Genomic DNA, 21,231 nt, shown 5'->3' with positions numbered 1-21,231 from the left:
AGGTATTTTTTATCACATTAGCTTTCTCAAGTTCAAAAAGTACCCTTTCATCATCAAGATGTATTCCGAGAGTTTAATGAGACAGACTTAATATAGATTTTTCTACTCACATTAACTCTATATCAAATACAAATTACTGAAAGATTAAAACCAGTCTCTTACCGTATGACATTAAAAATGGGCTGCTCACTTAAATTAACATTAGTAAGAAACCATACTTACTTTTTCATTGAGAAAGCTGTACTACAGAAGTGATCTTGATATGCAGATCAATTATGTTGGGTGATAGAGCTTGGGTCATGTTTCTTAAAATAATGTGAATAAAATTACTTACAAAATTGATAAGAACTGCTCATAATTTAGCACTGTATTGTGAATGGAACTCTGTTCATAATTATTTTTGCAACTAAGAATAATATACTATATATTACTGCTAGAATAAAATTGAAATTGATAAACTATAACTTACTAAGAAGAAATAATTTGTGCATGCTAAAGTATTAGTTTTTCAATCCTTTGGGCAAGCAAAAAAGGCGTGTATTGCCATTTTTGGAGGCTGGTAAGATCCAAATATACTAAAGACATGGAAACTAAGTTTAGAATGAGCCATCTGATGAGACCCAACCTGGAGTAACGCATTGGGCTCTGGGGTCCCTAGCAAGGACATAGACGTATTGGAGGATGTCCAGAGGTGGGACACAGAGATTATCAGAGGCTGGAGCACCTCTCCTATGAAGACAGGCTGAGGGAGTTGGGGTTGTTCATCCTGGAGAAGAGAAGGCTCTGGGGAGACCTTGTAGCAGCCTGGCAGTACCTAAAGGGGGCCTACAAGAAAGCTGGGGAGGGACTCTTATCTGGGAGTGTAGTGATAGGACAAGGGGTAATAATTTTTAACTGAAAAGAGGGTAGATTTAGATTAGACATTTGAAAGAAATTATTTCCTGTGAGGGTGGAGAGGGACTGGAACAGGTTGCCCAGAGAAGCAGTGAATGCCACATCTCTGGAAATGTTCAAGGCCAGGCTAGATGAGGCTTTGGGCAACCTGGTCTGGTGTGAGGTGTCCCTGTCCAGGGCAGGGGATTGGAACCAGATGATCTTTAAGGTCCCTTCCAACCCCTGTGATTCTATGATTTACATTTGGGAATTACAGACTTATTTTATAGCAGTTATAATCAAAAGTTTGATTACCTTATCATTTCAGCTATATTATTCTATCAAAATATTTTGTTATGTTTGAAAATATTCTTCATCTACTTAAGCAAAAGTATCCTTAAGTAATGTCGTTCTTACGAGGTACAAAGATTTAGAAATGCCTAAAAATTTTGAATTTCATTCTTGGAAAAAAAAACACTTAAAATTAAGCCCACTTAATTTTGCATGGACAAAAATATGCAAAAGTAAAGAAAAAGGATCAGAAATACTTCTAACTACATTCTAGATTTTAAAAAGCAAACCCCAAATCCTCCAGAGATGGTCTTATCTAGGTACTCTATGGGTTCAAGTTGCTGTTGGCACGAAAAACACTGATATTTTAAACAGTACCCTGAAATATTGAAAGCAATGTGTGAACTCCACTCACCAGAATTGGAGCAAAATGTCCTTACTTCTCATGTAATTGGCATTTTCTGTTAAACTGTAAATCAAATTTGTCACAGTGCAGAACTGAAATGAAGTTTATTATTATTAATAATTTCTGTTCATTATATTGAATTTAATTTCCAAATTTGTTGTCTGCATTTCAAGTTTATATTTTAAATGGTGGGCATCATGAATATCTAATATATATTAGCGTATCTTTTTCAAACAAACATGCATTCAAACTCTGATTTTCTTGCATTTCTTGACAACTAAAAGTAACCCTGATGGATTAATGTGCAAAGCATACTTGTGTATATTAGGTATGTATTAGATATTACATTTCTACACTTTATAAATGCATTTTATAACACCCTGTTTAGAGGTTTTATTTATTTATCAAGGAAACATCTTTGTTCCCAATATGTGATCTAATAGCACACCTGGATTTTTTCCTCTATTTCATATTTTTAGAATGAGTCTTTGCTGCAACAGAAAACGAAAGAGCAAGAAGTTGCTCTGACAAAAGAGACTCTGCTCATTTTCAATGACATGAGAATGAAGTTCCCAGGCAAAACAGATGAAGAATCAGAATTAATTATAGAAGATGTAAGTATCTATAAATAAGAAAGAAGAATTACAAGCTAGGTAGTGTTTAAGCCACTAAAATGAAGGAAAGTAGAAAGTTCAATTTATGATTCATGAGCTCCTGTGGCCTTAAAACTTCCATAACTCAGGATAATTGAAAAGATTTCAAAGGCTTGGAGCTTTGCATGCTTTCTGAGCTTAAAAGAGCAGCACTGAAAACATTCTTATGTCTCTATAAAATATATGAGAAACAATCAGAAAGGTTAGGAAAATACAGTTTTTCATTGTGTAGAATGTTAAAACTTTTAAGTAAGCTAAGAATAATGTTACAATTCATTAACAGTTTATATTTCATCTGATACTGTTAGTACAGATCCTGATGTGTTTAATTTGCTCTTGAATAGGCATACTGGAGAACTCAAAACAGTATGCTGGAAGCTTTCTGGTCATAAGGAACACTATTCATACTTTTTGGCTCTTCTAGTCTGCCAGCTTGTGTTTTCTCATATCCAACATGGCTCTGAGCCTCATCACCTCAAAGAAATGTGAAACAATCCCTGATCTAAAGTGGAATTAATAAGCAATGCCTAAAATACAGATATATAAGCAAAAAATATATGGTATTTAAATACCTTGTAAATATCTAGCGCAAAGAAACCAGCATCAGCTTGTGAAAGAAGAAAACAGGAAAGTTCTTTTCTCAATCTAGTGGAAATATAGAGGGATCTGGTCATTTAACACCTGTATTCTGATGTAGTAAGCACAGTCCATGGTGTGTTAGAATTCATCAAACTAATTCATTATCCAGTTGGAAATGCCCTTTGTTCTGCAAACTTTCAAAATCTTAGAAATGTGTTGATTATGTCTCCAGTAACCTGTGTGACTACATCACAGTGGAAAGGAATTATATTGTCCTGTACTGATGGATGATTTAGGTCATTCTAGGAGACAGCATTCATAAGTAGCATGTTTAGTTTCTTCTTCCTAGAAGTAGAAATAAAATACTTCATTAAATTTTCTCTCAGAAATGGGGAGTGTGTGTGTTTATTTATATATGGGAGCATGTGCGTTTGTATATGCACTCCATCTAGTGGTGCTTTTTAATACAACAGTAGAATGATTATAAATGCACTTTCTTATTGCAGAATTCTCTTATGGCTTTAACCAGTTTTTGTTGGTAAATAATATTTCATCATGGAAGGAAACAGGTAATTGTATATTAGTTGTCAGTTAGGCAGAACTTGTCATAGGTCTAGAATACAATAGAAAGAAAAAATGAAAATTTTATGTTAATAGCTCAAGCAATTTTGTTAACAGACATCATAAAAGAAGAATATTTCTCATTCACAGTATTGCAGTTCACGTGATCATTTATAGAAATTTTGAATGAATTGTTTTCAAAATATGTCTAATGTCCTTTACGAAGCAAAAAAATTATTATTTGATTTGATAAACAGTTATGCGTTATTGAACTCTTATTGCTGTACTGAAGGAATCACAACTGTGTCAGTCAAGACGAGCTTCTTTCTGCTTTGTAGTGTAGGACTTTAAAAATCAGGTAGAAAAGATGGTAGGATTAATTACAAATGTTCCTCCACATAAATTTGCAAATCTTTTCTATTTCTCTTAGAGAAAACTTTTCACAGGCGTCTTAAATATGCACGCTTTTTAAGCATTAGGAATGTCTGTAAATAAAACGCCAGATTTCGATTGTTTCTATGCACATTTTTTTTATCTTGTGTTTTGCAATGACTATAGATAATGGATAATTGGAAGCATCATAAAACAAAAGTGGCATCATATTGGTTGGTAAAACTGGATTCTGTAAAGCAACGAAAAGTAAGTGATACAGATTTCATTTTCTCAAGACTATCTGATGTGGATAAATAGAGGTGTGTCTACTGGTATTTAGCAGTAGCTGGGAGTGACTTGACATTACAATATTGGCTAGTATCATTAACATATGTATGAATTAAGTCCATTGCAGGAAAAGATAATGCTCCATGTTTAGACAAACATAATTATCCTGAAATGTAATTGCAAATAAAATTCTTTAAAAATTAGGCTGGTGGAAGACGAGCAAACAAATGAACAATTAGTGCTGATTGATAAAGGTATTTCTGGTCTGAAATTACTGACTGGTTTATTAACACTCCCTTAGAACTAGTAATATTGAACTTGATTATTTGGATCTTTGACCCACACCATTAGAACAGGTCATATTAAAAAATAAAAGTAAAAAAATTGTGCCTGCCAAGCAAAGATTATTGTCATTGTTAGTGTTCAACTACCTGGTTTAGTCTTTCAAAAGCTAATTAGATTTGTTTACCATTCTGTCTTCACATACCTGCTATCTAGTAGCTAGCATTGTACATAGTACCTAAACAATTTTTAATCTGTTTAAAAATTGACATGCTGTAGTATGTCAGTCATATCTATATGTCATAACATACGTCAGTCAAAATCATCTTCCCAGTGTAACAGTCATTTTCCTTAATGTAGAAGAAATTTTATTTGAGAGTATTGTTAATACTTTGGTGACCCTGAAGCACTATTTGGGTCTTTCTCTGTCTCAGTCACTGCCACATTATGTGGATTAGCATATCTGTTCCAGGCATTTAATCTCTGTATTTCTCAGTTTCACAATCTATTTTTATAGACCATAAAAGAAAGCAACTTAATCAAAATGCTGCACACATGATAAATATTATCGTTGGAAAAGGTTGGTTGATTATTATGGAGGAAAAGAACAATTTTGGGTCCTCATCTCAACTTTTATAAAATCAGCACTATGATCCTCAGTCTTTCGAATTGTATCTTATTCAACATGGCATTAAATGCTTTTATTTTCATACTGGACAGAGAAAACGTTAATTTAATTTGATGTCATATGATAGAAAAATATTTGACTATTCCAGTTAAATTATCAAGTTCAGATATTAAGGGGAATATGTATCTATACAGTCTTTTAAAACTAAATTAGACATGACAAACTTGACAATGTAGGAGGCTATAACTTAACCAAAATTATTCTTTAACTGTGTCAAGTGGCAACAATATAACAGCAGAATTCTTTCTTGTGCCATTGACTGGAATCAGTAGAGCAACTATTGGCTGAAATTGTGTAATTTTCATTGGCTGAAATTGTGTAATTTTTTGATTCATACCTAGAAATTTTCTGCCTAATAGTCCTTTGCTTAAAATGATCTAATTTTAATTACAGGAAAGAGTGTTGCAATCCCAATATACATGCACATAAGTCTTTATTACTGTGCGCATGTGGCAGCTGTAGCCTTTAGTCCAAATCCGGAGAGAGGCTTAGTGAGGGCTTTTAGAAAATGGTCATATGGAGGAAGGGAGGGAGGGAGGAGAGGTGGGAGGAAAGGACAGAGAGACAGATACATACCTAACAGGGCCCAAAATGCACATTGTGGATATGCAGTGGGGATCTCATTTTCAGCAGAAATCTTTGGGGCAGTTGGAGATGTGTTGCCAGAATTGCCTCCTTTAATCTATGCAGCCATGAGTGTGGGTAGGAGTTGCCGGATGGGGCCCCTCACTGCAGCTGAGATACAGGGCTTTCCAAGAGGACTGGTTAAGGTGTCTTTTTTTTTTCTTTTTTTTTTTTCCCTCTCCCCGCTCTGTCTCCTCTTTCCACCCTTTTCTCTCATTCCTGTTTTCTCTTTTTCTCCTCTTTTTTCTTCTCTTACTATATATATATTTTTTCCTTCTTGTCAGAATTTTATCCTGTAAGCATTATTACAGAAAGTCTACAATAAAAGGGTAGTATTGTCCTTTATTTGACTGACAGTCATGTAAAGCCAAGGGCACATTAACAAAGTCAAAATCATACAGGTTGATTTGCCAGGTCATTAGTAAAAACTTACTTTAGTAAAAACTACACAACCAGAAATGTGGATTTCCTTGCTGTTCTTGTGAGGACATCTTTTACAACCTGGGAGACTTAATAATTCCTGAAGCACTAATGGGCTCTTCATCTTTGGTTGCACTGGTAATAATTTTTTTAAAACTGTTTTTAACCTCAATCCCTTCAAGCATTCAGACAGTTATTCTTAGAAGGGTAGTTTATAAAAATGGATTAACTTTGACAATGACATTGCAGCTCAGGACTGTCAAATGTGTAAGCTTTTGTTGATTTGGAAGAAGCATGTTTTATATTCCAGTGGGGTGGGTAAAGCAGAAGAGAGCTCAAGGTGAAGAATATTTATGCAAGTAAGGAATCTATCTCAAAGGTACTTTCCGTAACTTTGTGAAATACAAAACAGAAACTCAATCCCCTTCACTGTACTTTAGAATAACTGTGAAACTCTAAAACACGAGGAGAAAATACCTGGGCAATACACTAGATTTCACAGTGTTCATACCTGACAGCTCTATTTTCTTAAGTATTATTCTACGTGATGTAGAAAAATTAAACTCCTGCTCATATTCTCAGTGTCTAATGTTATGACATTACAGCAGAGGTAAAGGATGCATTTAGAAGAAAGTTGAGAGTATTCCAATGAAATCAATGCATTCTAAAATGAAATTTAGACTCCCAAGACTTTTAGGAAAAGGAGACTTCTGTATGGAAGGAGTTGTGACTGTTTTGTTTTGCATCACTTTATATAATTTCTTTCAAATGTGTTTTAATGGTTACCAGAGGGTCTGTACATCTTGTTTTGAATGTACTCTTTTATAACATCTTGTTCTGTTACGTCTAAATAATTGGTTATGTTGATGATGCAAATTAACGTAAACAGAAAGATGAAGGCAATCTAGGGATATTAGCTCAGAAAAGGGGGGCAGTAGTTTCCATAAGTTCCAGCCCTTGTGCAGTGCCTTGTCTCTTTTTCTTAAATGGATGATTGAGGCTGTGTTTGCAAATTAAGAACAATTAACTGAGATGATTTCCCCTCTGGCATGCTGGCAATGTCAACACAGTAAAAACAGAGCAGAAGATTTTTTTTCCCGTGTTACCTGGCAGTCTGCAGCTTTGCTTTAAGATGCAAGGTTCTGTCTTTAGTTTTTGTTAACTCCAGGTGCTAAAGTAAAAGAAGGGGGCTGCACATTTAATATCATACTTCATAGTACGTGTCTTTTAGACTAGTGAGTTAGAGAGTTATATTCCATGGAATTGTTCTGTTTTACCCATGGAGACAAATGACAATTAGTCAATGTAGCATTGCAAAAAAAGGTATAGTTGACCCTTTATGTAATTTAGGGACTTTAGTGGCCATTTTTGTGGGTAAGTCTTAGGCAGGGGAGGGGAGGCACAAAGGAAAGGCTGCCTGATGGGCATTAAGGCAAGTAGGGTCATGCTGTTAAGAGAATGTCTGAAAATCCAGATTCTTCCTACAAGTGTGGGGCAGTCCAAAAATGGATATAGCTCCTGCAGTCACTAAATGGGATCACTTTCCTTAGTGTATAATGTACTACTCTTTCTATCTCACTCTTTGGGAGGAAGAGATCATGGGCATGCTTTTAGTGTTAGACACCTGCATTCATAAAGATTCCCAACAGAGTGGACAGCATTATATTCCCATTGAGTAATTGCGTGCATGGAATTAGCAGAAGGCCTATACATGCAGACAATCCTAGGTCTTCAAAAAAGACCTTAAATAAAATGTAAATGACATATTTCATTATCAAGCACTTACAGGTTTTCTGCCCACTAAGCTCTGTACTGTAAACTGTTACTGTGTCCCTGCAAGCATTTTGTTTATTTTTTGCTTTGTTTTGTTAGTTTTGTCTAATAATTCTATTTATGAACAACAGTTTGCTATGAAGGACCAAAAAAATTGAAATTCTACACTACTGTTTTTACTAAATCTCCTTCACCTTTTGAGAGTCAGATATTCAACCATATGAATCCATTTGTCATACACATCTGACAGTTTCCTGGGAAAATATTGAGTGTATAGAGTGCCAGTGAGGGGCCTAAGTACTACTTCAGTATTCTGGAAAGTACTACTTCCTATTCCTGTTTTTTGTGACAGTATCTAAATAAACAGAAGTCAAGGTGCTCTGCAGCCTGTTTCCCTCCAGGGACTATGGAGGAAACTTAAAAGACTTAAGAGAACTTACAGATGTAAAAACAAGTGTGATGAATCCCACCTTCGTGTCCCAGTTCAGTGGGGTGTGCAAAGGTGTATCAAAGAGGAATCTGATGAGTTGGATGTACAACTGCCTATGAGTGTCTGAGTAGCTAAGACTTCCTGGATAAAAACTCTGCTCCACTGAATGCAGCTTAGAAGCTTCTTTTCTTTTCTCAACATCTTTACACATTTGCATGTAAATATATTAAATTATATTAAATGTATATAATAAATCTCTTTAATTTCTATAAACAATAATGTTTTAAAAATCTTCCTGTTTCTTTTTCCTTATTTATTTCGCTACCCTGTTTACTGCTAAACCAAAATAGTTTGATCTAGGGTAATGCTGAGTTTCAATGGATATTAAACCAAAAGCAGGTTTAGCTTTTCAGGACATTCTAGTTCTTATAAAGTAGCTGGTATTTTAAAAAGGGAGGGGGAAAAGAAGAAGAGATAATCTTCAAGTATATAATATTTGGGTTGTTAATTATGTTGCTTTTAGTCTTTAATTGCATCCATTTTTGTTTCCTTTTAAATGTTTTTTGTCATTTAAACTAGCTAGTATTCAACAGACTAAAAAAAAATAGGAAAGCAATAAAAATAAAACATTTTGATTTAGCTTTCCGAAATGTTATTGACAGAAAAAGCATCTCATAAAAATTTGCTGATGAATGCACAGAAATGAAATGTAGATGTGTGAGAATTTATAGCTATGCAGTCAGCTGTGTGTGCAGTGAATCAGAGAACAGTTGGTTTTAGGTTTTGCAATCTGCCTTTGCTTTGACTTGATTCAAGTACTCTTTCTTAGCTTTTGGATATAGTCAAGACAAGTGTTCGTGCAGTCCTCCAGCATGTCTGGAAGGCTCCAGACATTGAAAACTTACATCTGTACCGTCTCTTTAACCGTGTATTTAATCGCTTACTTTGGAGCCATGGTCAAGGCCTGTGGAACTGTTTCTGTAATTCAGGGTAAGCCCATTTTACTTATTATTTTAATCTTCTTCATAATTTCACAGCTACAAACAATGATGGCATACTTTGCTGCTCATTTTCATTCAAGAGAATGCTGTAATACATTGAACTTGTTTTAAAACAACATACAGTATAATCAGAAATCTAATAATCTAGGCTAACCGTTTCAGTAATGGAACAGGACATCTAGTAAGGTTTCTACAAAGATAATAATCTAAGGAAATAAACTAATTTTCAGAACAGCTGAGCTTTTGTTTGACTCTTTCAATTGGATACTCCACAATTTTTAGGCGTCTGGCCTGCACTGTCGAATGTGGATTTACCCTATACAAAATCATAATTATCTTAAGACTTGCAAGGGAAAAATTCGGTCACAGGTGCAGCTGATATCTCTTGCCAAAAGCAATATCTGTTTTGTGATTTACAAATAATGAGTTTGAATTTTTGTGCTTGATTACATTTGCTGTTTCACACACTGGTGGGTATTTAAGTATATGCAGACCAGGAAACATGCGCACTGAGGTAAGCAGATGGTTTTGGTTTGGGTTGCAAATAAAAATTTTTAATGGAGAGAAAAAGGATGAGGCCGTATTTTAAAAGTCCAGTATCCTGTACTTCAAAATGTACATTCCTGAAATCAATGGCATTCATGTAAGGACAGATCTAGAGAAACAGATAATTGGTATAATAAAGCAATCTCCCCTCCAAACTTCTTGATAAAATGAAAATATGAATGTATAAATATAAAATATATTGCATACAAAAAGACATTTTCTCTGTCAATATATACAACGTATAAAGTACAGGATCGGTTTTGAGTAGCTTGCATAAGGTATTTTAAGATATTAAATAAAAATTAACTGCAAGAAGCACACATAGTGTGCTGATGGCTATTGTATGTACAAAGGAATCAGCTTAACATATTCTTCACTTATAGTCATTTGTCGTAGGTAGAGAATGCATGTAGTGCACTTGTCAATTGTCTCCCGACAGAACAGAAAAATGTGCTAACAATAATGAGGGATCTGAGAGTATCCAAAAAGTCATCAGTTTGTTTGTTTGTTTCTTTTACTATGATCTTCTTCATTGTAGAAGGTTTGTTTTTGTGTGAGCTGTTAAGTCTTTTTTTTTTTTTTTTCACTGACATGGGCTGTGGGAACATGCAGATAATGTCAGTCCTAAGACTTGCTAGAGGTAGCTATTGGGAATGCAGCATGTTCCAAAAGTTTTAAACCTGGAGTGAGAAAAAGCTGTGTTTCCAATCGAAAGTTTCCATGTTTCCAAGCTAAAATGTTTCCTTTGCATAATCCTCAACAGCTGCAGGGGCTCTTCTTCATGCCAAAAGAGGTGTGTGAATTCTTGAGTCAAAGTTCAATTTCTGTTGTCATAAAATATTATAAATACTTTCTCTTTCAATAATGCTGTTACTATTTTGAATCTTATTTTTGGTGTGCCCTTTTGCAGACCTTCTAATATGCATGAAAATTTTCAGATTTTTTTTCCTCTACAACTATTTCTTTTTGTTAAAAACAATGAACAATTCAATTATTCACTTGGCTCAGAAGAACAGTCTTTAAGCCAGCAGAAGAGTTCAATGAAGAGTAGGATTTCACATCTAGCAATGTCTTTGTACATGCAGAACAAGACTCAGCTGACTACAGAATGGAGCTAAATTCTTTGACAAATATCAAATTCCTTGTAAGAGGAGTTCTCTGTAAAATTTCTAAAAAATACTGTAAAAATAATATACAAATACTCAGTATTTGTAGAGATCACTCCACAAGTAATATACCTAGTACAAAATTCACAGAAGTAAGCAAACCAAAAGGATGTTTGTACCTCGTCAGTAGGCTGTTTATTCAGTTGCAAGCATCACTCTTGCCATGTAATCCTCAACACAGACCTTAAGACGACCCTGTAGCAGAGGCCAGCTTCTCATCAGTTGTCCTTAGCATTAATTGTGTCATTTGAAAGAACAGATTGGAATAAACGTAGGGCACATGTAGATTCTGGGGACGGGTGTTCGGAAGGAGTATTAGCGTGCTAATTAAGAAACAACACAAGTATGTGAAAATATATCAAGCAATATGGCACTTTCACTATTAATAATATGTATGTCTCCAGAGAACAGAGGTCATAGCCTCTTGCAGTTAGTTCTCTGCTAGGCACATGTTATTTTAGTAAAAAGAACGGACAAAGAAACAAAGAAAACCTCAGTGAAATAACCTTGATGTAGATGGTTTCATAAAGCTACAGTTGTTTTACTGTATAGTAAACAAATAAAATTAATAATAGAAAACTGGTAGAACCAGTTGACTTCAGATGGTTTTAAAAAGAATGAGATGTAATTGACAATATTGCACAACCAAGCCTAATACTCTCCTCTGGATCTAGTGAGTGCTCAATTATTTCTTACTCATGTACGGAAACTAAAGCTACAGCATAACAAATAAACTGCTTCCTTGGGTAACAGTACTCCAGTCCTTATTGACTGCAGGATAACGGAGTATGAACTGAATCTGTGTAGCATATAGAGGAAATTGCACAGACACACATATGTGTGAATTTTAATGAGATTTCATATAGATTTCCAAATATCAGTCTTTGTTTGGTAATTGTATATCACTGTGGTCATAGTCAGCCGTAATTATAGCAGGTCACATATTCCTCTTCACTGATAAAATCCCTCATAACTGTCGGAAAGTGATTATAGACCTCAAAGCCCAGAGTTTAAGAAATTTATCAGGAGAGTTTTCTAGCAAGAGATTTTGGAGATTTATGGGTTAAATTAGAATATAATTATGTGCAACACTGTGAATCTGGTGAATGAATGTAATACTTAGAACTTCATCTTGCTGCTTCCACCAGATGTCACGTAGTGGAGGAAAGAATGAAGACAGTAGATTAATTTTCACATAATAGCAAATGTGAAAATTTCATGGACAGGAAACAATATTGAGAAAAATACATTAAAGAAAGCAGTAATTCTTGAAGTAGTATAATTATTCTGCTTATTAAATAAACAGACTTGATGCCTTAGAAACCATATTACTTAATTCATTATATGGTTAAGAATTAAGGAGAAAAATGCTTCTCTAACTTTAAAATTATGTGTGCAGTAGCAATTCTGTAGGACTGAACGGTTTCAGCTCAAACATACTACTTAGACTAGGGATCCAAGCTGAAAAATCAGTTAGATAAACATACAACTTATGTTTTGGACATTAATGTTCACAATTGCATCATAATACAGTGTAATTTTAAAAATCTCATTAGGATGAAGTAGACATGCTGGTTCTTTGATATGTACTAAAATCCAGTGTTTTAAGAACAAACTTCTTACCTCAGGGATGCAAAATCTACTACTGATCTCAGTGGGACAAGACTAAATCATCCTGGATGCTATGCTGAACCCCAAAAATGGATGCAGCAAATTTTCCTCACTCTGTGAAGTGGTTCTTTCATAACCAAATAAAAAACCTCAAGCTTACAAGCCATCTGTGCTACTAGATAATGTTTTGATGGAAAAAAAGGTCTTCGCAGGGACCATGTTGCCTTTAGAACATATATTATGGTCTGTAATCTGGTAAGATTTCTGCACTGAACATAACATAAATACAAACACAGGTGTTAATGGGTACACAGAACTATTTTTGTCTTCTGGGATAAAACATCCCTGGCTCACATTGGTATGGTACGTGTTTTTTTGTTTACCTTTAATAATAATATTATGAAAGAGAAATGGCTCTTTAAGGAAACAAAAGTATTCTGGTCCACATTTCAAAAAAGAACGCTTCTGTAGATATACCTCACAAGTTGCACTTAATGGTAGAAGACCACCGCCATTTCATAATAGAAAAAGACCAACCCCATATGAGCAGGTGGAACAATAAGTAGTATTTTAATGACTAAACTTAGAAACTTTCCTCTTATGATTATTTGGGTAAGAAAGAGCACGTACTAATCTCCTTTATATTCTTTTAGTATTTGCTTCTTCTTAGTATCATGAACTTAAAATAAAAGTAAAGATTATTAATCTGTGTAGATGTTTAGAAATAACACATTACTCATTAATTTCCTTAATATCACATCATATTTGCATTCAGGTTGTAGCCTGTTTAAAAATTGTATTTTTTGTCATTCCTGTTGTAAGACACCATATATAATTATGTGACAGTAAATCTTTACGTGCTAAACCTAAGTAATGGCCCTATAAATACTTAAGGAATACACCAAATGAAAAGTGACTTGTGGACATTTCACATATGAAGATTAAATTTTTAACATGTGTTTTGGACTCTCTTTTCCTGTAAACAGGCAAGTTCATGCATTTTCTTTTGTTCCTTTATTGTTAAATCTGATATAAAGCAGTAAAGCTCTCAGATTGCAGTCTGCGGCAGAAAACATGAAGTCGTGTCTGTTTCCATAACAGGAGCTCTTGGGAAACCATATTCAGTAAAAGTGCAGAGGTGGTGACTCCTGAGCAACTCCAGTGTTGCCAACGGATAGTACAGCTTTGTAAACACTGCCTACTAGTGGTTTACAAATATTCATCGGGCTCCAGAGGATCATTGACTGGAATTAGCCCCAGCTGGGATGATACAAGGTATGTATTTCAATGCTCTCATTCAAAATTATGATTAAAGATAATATTGCTGTTACTGCTACACTTCCCTTTAAGCCTCATTCACTAAGTATTAAAAAAAGGGGGGGGCAATAAACCCCAACATTTCCCCTGGTCCTTGCTTCTTTCATTCTAAGCTCTCTAGCTCACTCATGAAATGCGATGAAGAAATTTGCTATATAGCATTTGTGTGAAACTACCCTTATTAAAGTCTTGATTGCCTACTGCCTAAGTAGCTGCAGCAGAGGCTTTCTGTAAAGCGAACTGAAAATTTCCTTTCTTCCGCTCCTCAGATCCCTCAAAGTCAGTGATTCCAGATTTGCATTCTTAGAAGTATCCTAACATGTATGATACTTCTGGCTTCACATGCGCAGTGGGATGCTATAGGGGCACAACTCCAGCCAAGGGTCAGGTAAGTGCCATCTGATTTACTGTATTGCACAGTTTTGCAAAGTTGACTTCCAAAACCTACAGTTTTAAAGCTTTATTATTTCATCTCACATAGCATAAATATATTTTCAAACCTTGCAAAACAGCATCATATAGTAAAAAAGAAAAAAAATATTTGGCACTTACCTGATTCTGCATTGGCTGGTTTAGTTCTCCTACCGGATACAATAAGGATTATATTGTCAGTGTAGGGATTACTGGAAATGCTCCAACTGTGGGAGTTGATGATCTCTAATTCAACAGTCTTAGATGGAAAATTAAATGTAAGTTTCAAATTACTTAGGTTCCGATTTCTATCCATAATGGCAATTTGAATTATTATGTATATAAACTTACAAATGCTTTGTTTATATAAAGCATCTTACAGACACTATATCATAGAAGGGCTTTATGAGTTAAATACCATGTGAAAAGTGAACCTTTGATATATTATCTGTTAAATTTATGTTATGACTTAATTGTGTACTTGGTATATCTCAGGCTGGTTATTTGATACACTGAACGCATTTGTTACTGTCATATGAATCTTAAGGCGATCTAACATAATTTAAAACCACCTAGAAACTGAATTTGGTCGTAGCAAAAGTAGAAGTATCTTAGTCACAAAACAAATCATATTCAATATTAACGTCTACTGAGCTGTTGCAGGAATATGGTAAAGTCATTTAGCCTAGTAAAGAGTAGAAAATCTTCAGGCTTGAAGTTTTTATTGCTTTTACTGTTAATACTGCAGAAAATTTTTCGTCATAACCAACCGCAAACTATTCAAACTGATCAGATGAGATTACTCTTATGTACTGCAGCTAGCAATCTTGCATTTGGAAAGCAGTGAAGTGGATGATCCAACAGGACTTTTTCATCTCTGGTTTCTGTGTTTATTTTGACACTGAATGGAAGTTTGTTCATAACTTCAGAGAGCTAGAGGAATCTAGGATTTGTTATGTCCTGGATAATGATATTTCTTCAGCAGTGTGGTGGCATGACAACTCTGACTGAAGTTAATGGCTTTATATTAATCTCCATCTCTACTATGTATAAAGCAACATGCTAGTTAACCATGATATTCTGAATCTGTAAAATGAAAGTATGTGTGGAAATAAATGCTCTTGCCCATGGTGCCTGCCCCACAATGTGTAAGACAGTGAACTTTTTTTTCTAGAAATGGGAGAACCACAGTACTATTTCACTTTCCATCATCTAGGTTTCTGTTTCTAAATTATGTAAGAAACTGCACGACTACCAACAGTTTTCTTGAGTGACAGGAAAATTGTGTGAAGTGCAAGAGATCATAGTATAATTTAATAAATGTACAAGAAGTTAATTTTATCAAGACTTTATAAAATCTAATTTGAAGAACTTCCTTTGTTTTTTTTTTCTGACCAGAAAACTTTTTTTTTTTTTTTAAAGGTTTGTGTTGATGACTAAAGGCTTCACAGTTAGCAAATAGATATCTCTTTATTTAGGAAAATAGATTTCTATGTGGAGAGGGAAAAAAGCTATGAAAACAGAGTTCTTTTTGCACTTTCTGGATTTGTTCTCAGTTCCAGATCCTAACTGTAAATCCACTGTATGTGATGAAGAGATTAAATTATTAATGTAAATGTGCATTAATGTATTTTTTTCTCACAAAATTAAGTATAAATAAAACAACAGACCTCAAAAAAAATATACAAAAACCTCATTTAAATAATAGCTGAAAAATAAACTGTGCAAAAAGCCAGACTTTTCTCATTTTTGATAAATTCACCCATGTTTCAAAATTTAAGAAATGAGGAAAAATACCATCTACTGCTAGATCCTTACAGCTTGCTAAGTAACCTTATGGAGTATTCTTAGAGAAGCATCAGAACTGTTCACTTTAAGATCAAGCAAATGTAGGACTCAGTCTGCTGAGGTAGTGAGCTGTCAAGCTCACCAACAACCCATACCAAATCACACTTTTTTTGGTAAATTTTTGAAAAAATGAATTGGTGATAATAACATTTGATAATAACACGTGACTGGTAGGATCAGTGTTTTAACTTATTCGTCATTAATCAGTATGATTCACCAGAATGATGCAACATTTTTAAAGCAATAATTTATACAACGTGTTACACTAATCCATCCTAACACTGACATCATTCATTAGGAACCTCTGATTTAGTGTGGATGTTATTTCTGCACACTTACTGTACTCATATGTACTCAAACTTCTGCAACTACTAGGAAATGATAACATGAAACAGATTTAAGAATAAATATTAGACATGATAATTTTTTTTTGTAGTATTGTGTAAGATACGTGCTATATAACTGCCTGAATTTTAAAGGATAAATAGTCACTGATGTGACTTACTATGCTTTAGCATCATTGTTTCTTGTTTTACTAGAGTGGTGATGATAGCATGTGTACTTTTAGGGAATTAGAACAGGAAACCAAAACTGAATAATTCTATTTTTTTCCTCTAATAAATGTTTTCTTAGAACTTTACTTTTAATAACATAGTTAACAACAACTGCAGTTTTTACCCAATTTAAATTGAGCAAGTAGTACTATAATAACAGAGAACAAAGCATGAAATGTTAATGTTTGATAGTAGTGTTGCACAGAATACCATTGTTTAATTTACCTTCTTGCTTTAAGAAGACTGGCAAGATACTTGGTTGTAATACGACATCCTGAAATTTTGCTAAGACTCTCTCTGACCTTAAGATCTGTTTTCTGAGTCAGTTAATGCCTAGTGCTCTGTATGTTTTATAAGTAGTGCTTATTGCACATATTTTCCTACATACAACAATTACAGGGTATGGCTCTTAATTCTTTCACTCTTGAATGTTATGTGTAAATTCGGCTGTGTTTTTCTATATCATTTCTAGGTGTTTGTTGCCAGGACCTTCACAGTTCATCACGAAATCATCCTCGTCCAACCTTAGCTGCAGTTCATCTGGAATGCCTCGCCCTAACATTTTGTTCACACACAGATATAGTCACTTGTGAAGCAAAAGAAAAGTTACTTTTCTTTGTAAATAATAGCACTCCATTTTTTTTTTCAATTTGTCACAATTTGTCATGGAGCTAAATGCAAGCACTGTTATCATAATATGGTAGTTAATATATAACATTTAGCTGAAAAACTACTGTAAAAGCATAGCTTTTCTGGAAGCATAATAAACCTTGTTAAGCTGTTTACACACATTTGAATGTGTAGATCTTGCTAGGTTTATAAGTAATTCCTACTAGAAATGTTATTTTTGCTGCAGAATATAGAAATGAAATTGATCTTGAAGATCCTATTACAGTGTTACATTATTTTGTATGTACAATACTTTGACTTGAATATTATTTATTGTAAAGTATACTATTTATTGTCTCAAATGTAATTGATCCTTTAACTAGACAGATGATTAAAAAAATGTAGTAGAACAGTAAAACTGTAATAATTATTAAAAATAATCTGATAATTTCTTGGACATGTTTAAAATAATCCCCCAAACTCTGTAAGCCAAACCTGAAACAGATATCTTTTTTCATTTCTCCTCTGAAATTATGGGTCCTGCTTAGTGCTTTTACTTTTCTTAAAGGACATGGCATAGTATCTTTTAGTCAAAGTGAAGGCATTCTTTATGCAAATAGTAAAAATTTCAGTTCATGCATTCAGTTTCTAATTGGATTTTTGTAATAAAACAGAAGCCAATATTTGTTAACTAGCTTTCATTCACATTACCTATGGCCTGTGCCTTTAAGTTTCCTTTGGGAGCAAGCAGTCACCTACAACTTGTGCAAGCATGCATAGTGGATAGGTTTTCTGTTTTACTACACAAGTGGTAAAGCAGACATTTTTAGGAAATACTGCAGCTATAATTTATTATTTCAACCTTATACTAATTGGTTTGCTGTAGTTTTTAGCATACAATCCAGTACATACTGTAGAATGTGTTGTTTAACTAGACAGTATTTTCTAGACTTGTTGACACCTTTAAATGTTGGAAATATAATTCAGTAGAAAGCTCTCATTCAGATTCAGCTTCCTCGGCCTGGCTGAAGGGCACAAAAAGAAACTGAGCCAGAACAGGAACACAACAGGACTTGTAACCTGAAAGCATCATTCAGGTTTTCTACATATACCCTTTCATCTCATTCAGCATTGCGCCATATAAGCCTTATTCGTTACATAAATAATTATTAAAAAAAAACCAAACAGCTAATCTAGATTTAAAATTATTATTATTTTTTAAACTGAGTAAAGAACAGATTAGTAGGTATTTACCAAAGACTTGTTTACTTTCTAATAATGTAACCTGGAAACTTGTTTGTAAATTACTAATGTATTTTAGGTATACGTTAAAAAATAATTTAGGGGGGTTAATTGACCTCAGGAGAAGTATATTAGAGGTTTTTGATATCCAGAAATTTATGAGAAATTTATGAGAAATTTAAGAGACTTAAGAGATTTGAGACTGAAGTTGTCTGGAATTTAATTTTTTTAAATCTTAGTCATAGTATATATATCAAATTGGGAATTCTGGTGAGATTTTTGATGCCTGTGCTGTAGTGCCTCAGCTCTAGAACTGCAAGATACAAGATAGCAAGACTATTTGTAAACAATTAAAAAAAAAGACAAAACAACAACACAAAACATAGATTAGCTGGATATAAGCAGTCTTCTAGTCTGGTAAAAATCTTTTTCATTCTCATGGTAATACTAATTTAGTAATACAGTATGTTCACATTAATTGTGTATATTTCCTTTGATCCATATTGAAAAAGCATATTATGATTATCTGTAACACCTAATAAAAGCTGTAAATCCTCTCTTCCTGGGGCAGGCTTCCACTGTATTCTGCTTTTGGCATGAGGGGGGAAACACAGCTTCAACCCACCTTGCCCTACTCAAACAGAATCCTTTGACAGCGGGTTCACATGACTTTGTCTTTTTCTTTTTAAACTGCTTCTGATAAGTATTCTCAGAGGCCTGTGCTGGGACAGGCCGATCTGTACTGAGCAGTCTGCCAGCTGAAAGAAGGGTACCAAGTATACCTGTGTGGTACAGACAGATACAGAAGAAAGGTATTTAGTATGTACAAAAGTGGACCAGATGGTTGATTTATGTCTGATGTTGTTTCATTTATTTCTGATAACCTTTCCTAGACTAGTAGAGTATTCCTAATAGTGCGTGAATCAATACTTATAGCGTCTGTTAATTTAAGCATGTTAAGTATATTCAAGGATGTCACCCCAGCTGAGGTGCAGGCTGGTTTCCTGTCAGGCCCTGTGGGGAACGTCAGGCTGCGATTCACTTCCCTCGCTAAGTGTCATTAATGACCCAACCCTCACAAACCCACTGATATTTATACAAAAATATTGGCATTTAGTGTGATTTTTTTTTTTTTTTTTTTGGAGCCGGCTGGAGGCAGAGGCAGCGGCGGTTCCTGGGCGCGGAGGACGCCGTGCCGGGAGAACCGGCGGCGAGGAGGCGCAGCCGCCCCCGTGAGGCCTCAGGGTGCCGCAGCGCCCAGCGGGGTTCCCGCCCTTGCCCTCCACGAGGCCAGGGCCGCTGAGGGGGCTGCCCTGCGGAGGGCGGCAGCAGGCAGGGCGCAGCCCCCCGGTGTCTCGGCAGGGCGCTGCGCCCCCAGAGGCGGTGTTGGGGGGACCTCTGCCCGCAGCTGCTCGGGCAGCGCCGAGGCGTGAGGCGCAGGGCTGTGGTTAAGCACAAGCACCGCGACAGGTGCCTGCCCCGCTGGCTGGTTTTCGAAATCAACTCATGTCAGTAACGGCACAGTCAGGGTAAGCTCACACGCAGAGTGGGTGTTTGAAAGGAGCCAGCACCTGATGTGATTTATGTGGAAACCTCTCACGGTTTCCCCAGCAGCCATGCAGGCTCCGTCCCCCGGAGGGTCTGCGCAGCCGGGCCTGGCCAGAGGGCTGGGCTGCGGGCGCCATGCAGGGCGGCTTGGCTGCGTTGTTCCCTGCCTCCTCATACTGCGCTGGTGTAGCCGCTGTCACTTCAAAGCAGGGTGAACAGCTGTAGGGTTGGGCTTAGAAATACCAATTATGAAACCTTGAAAAGATTTCACACCTTATTTGTGCTGTGAAACAGTTCTTACCCTGTGAGAGCGCAGCCTGATGGCATCTGCTCTTTTAGTCTTTACTGGAGAAAAATACCTACTGAAATCTGTGGGAGCTCAGTTCGTATGGGCTATGAAACGGGCTTCCAGGGGCTGACCAGAAAGGATGTTGCTTTCCATGGCAGCAAGTTGCTGGTGCAAAGCTATTTGTCTCTGGTCTGCAAACAGCCATACTTCTTCTGTGCCCAGGAACTGAATTTTCTGGTAAAAGAAAGTGCATATAAATGTGCTTCTTTAGTTTTGGTAATACACTTGGGCTTCCAAATACAAAGGCACAGGAGCAAAAAAAATACAATTTTGAAAGCATATGTTTGTCAAAGTAACATTAAAGGAAACAGAGTATTTCACAAACATACCCATTTGGTACACCTTCGCCTTGGGTTAATGTTCGGCCTAGAAATAAATATTTTGCTCTCTTTACAGGAAAACCAGTTACTAAGTGTCAACTCTCTATCCAGGAACATAAATAAATTCACATCAGCTTTTAAAACTACATCTGAATGATTTTTTAGCTAGGCTAGGAGTTCTAGAAAAAATTCACTTTTAAATACACAAACACGAATTTACAGTTTTTGACTTTCCCCAAATCTTCAAGTGGAAAGATTGAATTACATTGACAGTTATATAACGTCTAATTTAGGTGTTAGCAAATGTGATTATTTGCAAGTTAGCTTCGCATGCAGTGTTAAAACAGTTAACTTGAAGCTGTTGCATTTATTCCCATTCTCAGGAGAAGATAATTTGCTGTTAAGTGGTATAGCTATTGGAAAATCTTTCACTATGGCATTTGCTAAAAACATTTGTAATTTTTTCTGT

General features: G+C 35.4%; 1 protein-coding gene across 12 annotated transcripts in view; it reads left to right on the top strand.

Annotated features, from left to right (window-relative positions):
* TTLL7 (tubulin tyrosine ligase like 7) overlaps positions 1-19,100 on the top strand; it is a 73,268-nt gene extending 54,168 nt beyond the window's left edge. For 11 of the 12 annotated variants that reach the window (XM_080602553.1, XM_080602556.1, XM_080602554.1 and 8 more), the window contains 5 exons: positions 2,050-2,184; positions 3,922-4,002; positions 9,070-9,230; positions 13,666-13,839; positions 17,167-19,100. In XM_080602553.1, the coding sequence (XP_080458679.1) occupies positions 2,050-2,184; positions 3,922-4,002; positions 9,070-9,230; positions 13,666-13,839; positions 17,167-17,287 (672 nt within the window). In that variant the 3' untranslated portion in view covers positions 17,288-19,100. Of the gene's footprint in view, positions 1-2,049; positions 2,185-3,921; positions 4,003-9,069; positions 9,231-13,665; positions 13,840-14,150; positions 14,270-17,166 lie in introns of all 12 variants that reach the window. The other variant, XR_013954370.1, reaches the window with a different exon arrangement.
* The last annotated feature ends 2,131 nt before the right edge of the window (positions 19,101-21,231 follow it).

Source organism: Anser brachyrhynchus, assembly GCF_964034855.1.
Source record: "Anser brachyrhynchus genome assembly, chromosome: 8".
In the NCBI taxonomy this organism is placed as follows: Eukaryota; Metazoa; Chordata; class Aves; order Anseriformes; family Anatidae; genus Anser; species Anser brachyrhynchus.
The sequence above is the reverse complement of the archived record's forward strand: the minus strand, read 5'-3'. Positions and strand labels throughout refer to the sequence as shown.